This window comes from Anneissia japonica, unplaced genomic scaffold, assembly GCF_011630105.1.
Source record: "Anneissia japonica isolate Jap-2015-1 unplaced genomic scaffold, ASM1163010v1 scaffold284993_len90168_cov106, whole genome shotgun sequence".
Lineage (NCBI taxonomy): Eukaryota > Metazoa > Echinodermata > Crinoidea > Comatulida > Comatulidae > Anneissia > Anneissia japonica.
Window position 1 is genome coordinate 47,677 of NW_022699780.1, and position 9,015 is coordinate 56,691.

The 9,015-nt window shown below is 34.3% G+C and overlaps 2 protein-coding genes across 8 annotated transcripts; both read left to right on the plus strand.

Moving 5' to 3' along the window:
- The first annotated feature begins 12 nt into the window (after positions 1–12).
- Positions 13–3,568, plus strand: LOC117103110. Of its 6 annotated transcripts, none has more exons than XR_004444522.1 (4): positions 13–499; positions 585–728; positions 2,548–2,634; positions 3,489–3,568. XR_004444522.1 is itself a non-coding variant. In XM_033243607.1 (3 exons), the coding sequence occupies exons 1-3, from the start codon at positions 121–123 to the stop codon at positions 1,422–1,424; spliced, it is 327 nt and encodes a 108-aa protein (XP_033099498.1). In that variant the 5' UTR covers positions 13–120; the 3' UTR covers positions 1,425–1,462. The 6 variants fall into 6 exon arrangements, 3 of the variants coding, with proteins under 3 accessions (XP_033099498.1, XP_033099499.1, XP_033099497.1); XR_004444523.1 differs by having other exon boundaries at positions 585–712; XR_004444524.1 differs by lacking the exons at positions 2,548–2,634; positions 3,489–3,568 and adding an exon at positions 1,332–1,458 and having other exon boundaries at positions 585–712.
- Positions 3,569–4,495: 927 nt separating this feature from the next.
- On the plus strand, positions 4,496–8,961 carry LOC117103109 (dolichyl-diphosphooligosaccharide--protein glycosyltransferase 48 kDa subunit-like). Of its 2 annotated transcripts, none has more exons than XM_033243604.1 (5): positions 4,496–4,816; positions 5,079–5,215; positions 5,910–5,999; positions 6,927–7,047; positions 8,696–8,961. In XM_033243604.1, the coding sequence occupies exons 1-5, from the start codon at positions 4,687–4,689 to the stop codon at positions 8,857–8,859; spliced, it is 642 nt and encodes a 213-aa protein (XP_033099495.1). In that variant the 5' UTR covers positions 4,496–4,686; the 3' UTR covers positions 8,860–8,961. The 2 variants fall into 2 exon arrangements, with proteins under 2 accessions (XP_033099495.1, XP_033099496.1); XM_033243605.1 differs by having other exon boundaries at positions 5,079–5,125.
- The last annotated feature ends 54 nt before the right edge of the window (positions 8,962–9,015 follow it).

The following is a 9,015-nucleotide window of genomic DNA, read 5'->3' on the forward strand; positions in this document are numbered from 1 at the left end:
GTCGATCTAGAGAGGTTTCAGTAGCTGAGAGTGTCATTGCTTTCAAAGGTAAGGTTGGGTTCATGACGTATCATCCGAAGAAGCCACACAAACGGGGAATGACTGCTTGGACATTGTTCGATGCCAGAACAGGTTATGTCTACAACCAGAAGCTGCGTGTCAAGTTGGGAGGACAAGCCGCCACTGGGCGAACAGTTACTGGCCTGTATGAGGTTATTGCAGGTAAGAATCACCAATTATTTTTCTTCTCCAGAACTTTTTACTCAGTTACAGGATATAGGTTGCGGTGCATGTGGTACACTGAGAGCGAATAGGATAGGAACAGCAGAAGACATCCAGAATGCTAATCCTGCTGTCGGCGACACTGTGTATTCAGGAGAAATGGAAATCAACTGTACGTTGTATGGAAGGACAAGAGGAAGGTGACTCTCATGACAAACCTGTGCAACTCGAGGACATATGAGAGGCATAGGAGAGAAAGACACAGAAAAATGTTGAGGTAATTATAATAATTTTTCTGTATCTAACCTATCCAACCTCTTGATTGGAATCCCAAATCAAAGTATGTATCCACTTTCTTTCAGCACGAAACCCTGCGCCATCAAACTTTACACCCAGCAACGAGCTTATGTGTCCTGTGCCTTGATTCCAGTGATTCCACATACTCATGGACTACAAAACAAAATGCACCAAGGAATACCACCACTAAACTGTGAGTATGACAACAGGTAAGTAAATATTAGCAAAATGTGTCATTCCTTAGTAAATTTGACTAGATATGTAAATAAATGTCTGAATAATTACTGTATGTATGTAGGCCTATGTATGTATATAAACATTTTACATGTTTTCAAGGGGCAAACAATGTTTGCAACCTATTATCTCTGCTATGATCATCAACCTTGACGTAGTAGCAGGGCTTGAGTGTCTCTAATCCACTGGAGGCCAGACCAATGGTGATCAATTTTGGATATAATTATTATGTTTACAGATCACAAGCAAAACAATTTATTGATTGTTCATATACACATTTCAAACAAAAAAAAGTAAAATTATTTACTATATATCAAAATAAAGCCCAATCCATAATTAACATTTTATATTATTTGTATACATTGATGTCTTGAAATAATACATATAACTGACGAAGGAAATCAGTTGACAAATACAACTCGCCAACAAAATTGTTTCATGATATGGTGAATTTTCATTTTCACCTTTCATACAGAAAAAAAAAATCATAAAATTGTATACTATACTTCAAAAGAAAGCCCATTTCAAAAGGAACATTTGTTTTTATAAACATTTTTTTTTCTCAAATCAAAAGAAAGTGTTCAAAAATCCATAAGAAGAGAAGCGACTCGGTAATGGAAAAATTAATCCAGTTCTATATGGTAGCTGCCCCTCGGAATTCGGTATTTTAAGGGTTAAAACTCAAGCTATGGAGAGTACCTTTATGAACATCTTACCCTCAGTTGAGGGTAAGTACGGTACTTCTCAAGAATATTTGTTTTTCTGATACTGAAGATTCATGCCACAGCAATAATATAAATATGTTTAGAGATCATATTATAGTAAAACTTTATAATTAAAAAGAATAAATTAAAGTAGGCATAATTTTTTTTAATTTTTTTTTTTTAATTGCATGGCAATAAGATAACACCAAAAGTTACAATTTATAGAATTAATTGTAAGAAATGCATTATATGAAGTATTGAAATTGTTGGTAGGTTTATGTTGCCATTTCTGACTCGATTGAACTCAAAGCAACTCAACTTGGTAGCAACCACAATCACGCAACCATGCATAATGCAAGCGACTACAAGATACAAGAAAATTGGCTTCGAAAGTTCAGAGAAGGTTGCCATACATGGCAATTCTTGAAATATTTTAGAATGATATCTAACAACGATAATCAGTTATTAAAATAGTATTTACTATCAAAATATTATTTTAAAAAGGTTCACTTTTCTTGTTAAAAATTTAAGTTAAAAATGAGAATGAATTTGGCACAAAAGAGTTTTTTTGTAATGACAGTTTGTTATGTGTGGGAGATGGAGTTTTAAAAGTGAAGGAGTGTTGGGACAACTTTAGTTGCTCTGAGTGCATTTGTGATTTCCTACTGTAGATACTCTCCAACTCATTGCTATGCAATGCTACCATAATTTCATACGACATTAACAATTTGAGTTGCTGGGTCACTAATATTGCACAATAAATTTCAATTGCTTGTAATTTACATTGTAGTGCAGCAAAGTGAACGTTGATGCGACTGAGAGCAACTGGCATTTCTTTCGTTGCTTTAGGTCACCTCACAGAGTGCTTATGTCCCATCACAATTATGACTCACATTTGTCAACCAGTTTTCAAGAGCAGTAGAATAAGTTGCAAGGGTGACATCAGTTTTGCTAAAATCCATTCTTCCAAAGGTTATTTAATTCGTATGTTTGGAAGTGTATTTTTTTCTCTGTTGTATAGCACATTTAATGTCAGCTGTAAACCAAGAAGTTTGTTTTAATGATGTTTTTATTCTTATTAACCTTTAAGAATTTGGAGGCAACATTGGAGAAGATACAGTTTTAGATTTCATTGATGGCGGTGGTAATGTTTTAGTAGCTGCAGGTTCAAGTATAGGTGAGTGCAAGGACAGTAAACTTTCAAAATGCAATGAAGGATATAAGATTTTGATACATGCATGGTAGATATGTTTCCTCCTTATAGTGTAGGTGAGTACAAGTGCAGTAAACATAATAAAACAGTAAAAAATATACGATTGTGATATGGTAGTGTATTTCTAACTTCCGTTTCCTCATTTTCTTAAAATTCTTGAGTTGAAAATTTTATGTTGGATGATTTACATTGCTTGAAATAAGGGTATACAGTATTGTATTGCATTGTTGTTGTGATGTACCCCGTTTAGGCAAGATTTTTTTATACCTTGTTTCGCAAAGTTATTTTTTTAAAGATCATCAGATTTGCGGGAAAAAAAATAAAAATATAATGTTGTTTTCTTATTTAGCAAATAGTTTTGCCAAAAAACTCCAGATGGAGGAGAAAATAAAAATAAAATGTTATAAAGTGTAATGCTTTAAATTTATATAAGTAGGAAGAAATATACATATTTTATTTTTGGAGATTTCAATACAGCAGCGGGTGTAAAAAAATAAAGAAAAACTTTTAATTTTCTGAAATTTATGTTTGTTTGTTTTTTTTGTGGTGGAAGGTGCGCTAATTGGTAAAAAATAAAAAATGAAATCATTATTTTTGGCGGGCAGCGGGTTTGCTAAACAAGGTATTAAGTCTCGCCTTAATAGGAATTGATAAATGCCTTACAGTACCGGTATGGTTATTGGGAGGAAAAATGCATAATTTCTTATATATTTTGGGGCTGTTCATTTTGGTCAGTATCTCATCTTCTATCAAGAAAAAAAATATATAATTGTGTTTAATAAATTGAATAGGTTTACATTTAAATCCTTTGGTTACAGGTGACCCTATAAGGGGAATTGGAAGTAATTGTGGTGTTGAATTTGATGAGGAAAACACAGCTGTAATAGATCAGCTTAACTTTGAGTATATGAAATTGAAAGTAGGGAGCTTTTGATTGCGTGACTGAATGTCATCTGCGCATGCGAGAACGTTAAGTTCTGCCCGTTACGTGTATTCTAGGCCACAATTCGGCCAAATCTATATATGCAGGGTACGTAGGATGCCCTGTTGGGCGGTCATGCATGAGTGATTCTGTTCTAGTGTCGCGTCATCGTGCAAATCGAAAGCTCACTATTCATAGCTTTAGGAGTGTCACTGATTGAACTTAAACTGCTTCAGAATATGCAGATAAAATTGGAAAAAATATGTTTATAGTGGCCAGCTCACCTCATGTATTTTGCAATATGGTACATTGCCAACAAGTCTGAAAAGTAAAACTGGTTCAGCTTTGCTGATGGCATCGATGACAAATAAGGAAGTGTTCCATATCGTGTCAAGATCAGTTTCAGTATATAGCAATTGCAGTAGCAATTTTACAAAACTAGGCTTAAGAACGAAAATGATAATAGTAATCTTCCTTTTTAATTTAAAGTTTTATCGTATTAAATTTTATTGTTAATGTCAATTCTTATAATAATAATTTTATTATGACAATAATTATCTTCCATTTTATGTAATTTTTTATATGTTTTATTGCCATTCCGTCGTGTAATTGTAACTTGCAATTTGGCCATTGGCCACGAATTGTTATAAACGAGGAACTTGTACTTGGCGAGTACGTGGCGAGTCGAGTGGCCGAGCAGTAAGGCAGGGGCGCCGCTAGCTACAGCTCCTCGCCCATGATTCGGTTGGTAGAACCAAGTCTTCTCGGATAAGGACTTAAAATGGACGTCCAGTGTATACATCTGGCTCGTATGCACTTTAAAGAACCCATTGCATCTTTCGGAAGAGTAGGGGGTTACCCCGATGTTATGGTTCATTTCAGCCCCTGTCGTTTTTAGCCCCAGTAGTAATATTAAAATGAAAGGTTGTATTTCCGCAAAATACTATGCTAACAGGAGACCGAATCCCTAGACAACCCTCCAAGTTCACCCTCCAATTAGGGCCCAAACGTAGCCTAAATTGGAGGGTGAACTTGTATAAGACATTAAAGAACACTAACTTGAAGAAAGTTAAATATATCTATTTATTAACACTATGTATTTTCATAATTTTAGAATGACTGCCGACCCGGAGAACCCCCTGGTAATGGATATCTTACACGGTACTTCTTCCTCATACTCCCACATTCCTTCTGATGACATTGTCGACTATCCACACGCTGTTGGTAAGGACACTCAGTTCATCACTGCCCTCCAGGCCCGCAACAATGCTCGCGTTGTGTTCTCTGGTTCCTTGGAGTTTTTCAGCGATGCTTACTTCCAGTCTGCCCTTCAAAATGCTGTTGCAGGCTCTGAAAGTTACAGAGTAATTCCATAGTGCTTTTTAATTTTCATCTTAATCATAGGATGATAAGTGGGATGTATATATTTATGATTTAATACATAAGTCTAATTATTGCGTTTTTTTTTCATTTAAAATTTATACAGGTATTCAATTCAGGGATTCATCTTTATTCTGCATGAATTTCAATACGGTAAAGCCCTTTATTTTCGTAACCCTTAATTTTCTGGATAAAACGATGGTCACAAAAATTAAGCTATTGAATATGCTAAAAAACATAATGGTAGGTGTACTTTGTTCTTTATCATGTTGAAAAAAAAAATCATGAACTTAAAAAAGCTGAAAAATGTTTCAAATTGAAAAATCGCAAAAATAAGGTTTTACAGTGTATTATTAGGGAGTTTTCGCTGCACGACGTTAACCTTAACGTCATAATTTATTCATCTTGCGTTGTGGAGTACGTTAATTTCAGGATTTTATGTGCTCGACGGACGTTAGTTATGGGTTTGCGAATGCTTACTGTATTTTATATTTGTTTACAAAAGGGGCGGAGTTACCGCGTTGCAAGTTGGGTACTAACGTTAAAGTTAAGGTAACATTGTGCGGCGAAAACTAACCAATAGTTACAAAGTTGGTTTTGTTTTTTTTTTGTTTTTTTTGGTGTATAACAGCATAAGGAAAATCACAAAAGTCGGAAAAAATTTTCTAGTGGGTCTTTTTAGTGTTGTAGTGTAAGAGCAATCTCTGGCTCTTTGCTGAAGAGTATACTACCTGTACATTCTTGCACATGGGCCATGTTGCACAGAGGGACTATGAACTTGATTGAATCAGGGATCCAGTGATCTCCATGATTGTGAAACACAGTGGCTACCACACATTTAGCTGACTAAGATATAATGCTCTCTTTGAAATCGTTATCCCTAGACAATAATATCGGCAGATTTTTAGTTACACTATTTGTTTTTTTTTTTTTTCAGGAGAAGGGCGTACTTCGTGTCACCGGTGTTAGCCATCATATTGTCGGACAAAAGACACCCCCAGCTGCTTACACCATTGAAGATCATGTAGTAAGGCCTTTCTATTTCATAGCTTGCCTTAATACATCTGCTTATGAGGCCAAAAAAAAATATTGTTTTGCCAAAGCACAGTGAAATTGGAAACTTAAAATCAGTCCGTTTTCGTTATTTTTTTAATTTTTTTTAATTTTTTTATACTGCTGGTACTATATTGTAAGTAGACCTTTTGCTCAATTTCAGGGTCTGAAATTCATGTTACTTAGGCTTTAAATTGCTTTTATTTTTAAGCTTGAAAACCGGCCTTTGAAACATCATACTGCACAAGTAACAATCTTCTTCTGGCGATACGTCATTACGAACAATCTTTTCTAACTAATAATCCAAATAACCTTTCTTTAAAATATGAATATTGATTGTTAGAGCCTCAAGCATGGTCAAAAGCTAAGGCAGGGGATGACCTTTCTGTAGCTGGGAGTGTTGTCCTTAAGTTTATGATTGATACATGTGGCAAAGACAAACCAAACCAGTCACTCGTCGCAAATCCTGTTTCAGAGATTATGACCAAAACATCCTGGGATGGCAACATTTTTGAAATCTATTTTATTTCACCTTTATATATCATGCTATGTTGTTATTTTCCCTATTTTAAATTTTAAAACAACAATTTTTAAGGATTTAGTGATGGTTTCTGCCTGAGAAATGCCTGAAATCATAAACTTTGAAGGCTGATTTCTCAAATATGCATGAATTTCAAGGTATAGAAATAGTCAAGCTTACCACCGATCTCTGATGAAGAATTTTAACTCCCTGAATTACAAATTTTGACAATTTAGAAATCTTTTTGTCTGTATTTTGGAGTGTAATCACCCTAAGCCTCTAACTGTTCCTGTTTGCAGTTTAAATGTTTTTTTTAATTTAAGTGATAGAGAAAAAAAAATATTAATTTGTAAAATAATGATCATTTTTTTTTTTTTTTAGGAATACAGTATACTAATTGAACAGCTTGTGGCCGGACAGTGGAGACCATTTGATTCTAATGATGTACAACTGGAATTTGTCTGTATTGACCCATTTGTCCACACATCGCTTAAAAGCAAAAGTATGTAATAAGTAGAGTTATAGGCCTATAGCTAAGGTGATAAGAGTTAAGTGCAAAAGATAATAAAAACATGCTTCTAAATAACTTATTATTTAGTATTGTGAAATTATGAAAAAAATTTAAAAAATAAATTATTTCCAATTATTGTTTTATTGCTGCGAAGCAGCCAATCCATATTCTTGACAGCAATTTGACCTCTGAAAGGTCATTGTTTGTCAAAAAACCATCGCCTAAGACAACTGAAAAGCGGAGTTTCCTTCTTCGTTCTGCCGGGTAAAATCAATTACTTTAGGCGACGTTTGTAGACTAACCTACACGCACCAACGTCCGCATGTGATAAATACCATTTTATACACATGCGCAGATCGATTCGCCAGCAGCGAGTCATCGCCAGCAGCAGCGAGTCGCCAGCAGAGAGATGTCACTGCAGCAAAACACTATTGTACACGGTACCAACGCTGTTTAGACAATGAGTCTTGCTCATATTATTTGTTATATTTTTATTATTCATTATTTTCACTTGACTCGCATAAATAATTTTGTTCGAAGAACATTTTATGCAGTTGTACTTCGCAGCACATCACTTGCAATTTGCAATATCTAGTTTTATAAATATTTTTTGATGAATAATTTTAAAAATAGATTATTGAATCCTGAGTCAGTAGTCAGAATACAAACACATATCCACATCAGCACAAATTATTCCTTTACAAAATAAATTTAAAATTGAATTTATTGACGAAGAACTTTGGAAGATAAAAATAATATAAAATTTTACATCGAAGGGGCCCTAGGCGCCTTGCCGCGTTCAATCACCCATTCCCCACTACGCACCATACCGTGAATAGCCTAACCTACCTCGCGAGGTAAAATCTATAATTTTCTGCCTAGCCTTCCAAGGTCTTGGTATCAAAATTTTTCTTTATTTTCTCATCTGTCTCAACGTGTAGAAGGCGCAGGTCACCAAAAAACAGAAAGTTGAAAAGTTCAACGATCATGTTGAGGGTTCATTTTCATTTTTGTAAACACACAAGATGGCGTCAAGCGTAATTGATAGCACATGCTTTGCTTTCAGCCACAAAAAATCAATTTTACGCGGAAATATGTCGATATAATAACCAAATCTGGTACAGTATTTTGAAAATATATTTATAGTAGGAAAGTGTCAAAATAGTTATTTTCTGAAAATAAAGTGTGTTTATAGGTGATTTTATTCACCATCAGTATTGACGCCGACGCCGCGATCATGTTACGAAAACGATCAAATTACAAATTTGCTAATTACCCTAAACTTAGAAATTAATTATAAATGGAAGAAGGAATATTTTTTATAAACGTCTTGATATGAAACGTGATATTTTCTCACATATTCTTTTAACTTACATGCACACTAAACCGTGCATACGATTTTTAAATAATTATTGTTAATTAATTGCATAATTAATTATGATCGTCCCTGGTGACCTCGGCCTGCATTAATTAATGCGGGCCTAGGGGTTGATCGGTTAAGCAAAATCAACAGATCTTTTTAAATATCAACTTCCAATATACCAGGATTTATATTTATATATTCACCTTGCAAACTTTGTCTTGGTTTTCATTCAATCTTTGCATTTTAGTTATATTGTAGGTTTTTTTTTTCTTTCAGATGGAAGATTCTCTACTAAATTTAAGCTTCCTGATGTTTATGGAGTGTTCCAGTTTAAGGTGAACTACAATCGAATTGGCTTTACTCATTTGTACAGTACTACCCTTACGAAAATGTCCTATAGGAATCCTACAGGATCCTATAGGATTTTAAAGGTGTTCTAAAGGTTTGCATATTATCCTATAAAACTAAATCAAGTCCTATAGAAAACTATCTAAATCCTATAGGACACCAAAAATCATGTTATATGTGCATATACATAAAGGTTAAGGATCAATATATAATATACATACTAATAATAACATAGTGTTAAGTATACA

Coding starts and splice junctions, on each gene's coding strand:
- LOC117103110 (XM_033243606.1), top strand. CDS start 63: ATGACGTATCATCCGAAGAAGCCACACAAACGGGGAATGACTGCTTGG. Junction 223..2,306: donor CCTGTATGAGGTTATTGCAG/GTAAGAATCACC, acceptor TCGTTGCTTTAG/GTCACCTCACAGAGTGCTTA.
- LOC117103109 (XM_033243604.1), top strand. CDS start 4,687: ATGTATTTTCATAATTTTAGAATGACTGCCGACCCGGAGAACCCCCTG. Junction 4,817..5,078: donor CGACTATCCACACGCTGTTG/GTAAGGACACTC, acceptor AAATTTATACAG/GTATTCAATTCAGGGATTCA. Junction 6,000..6,926: donor ACACCATTGAAGATCATGTA/GTAAGGCCTTTC, acceptor TTTTTTTTTTAG/GAATACAGTATACTAATTGA.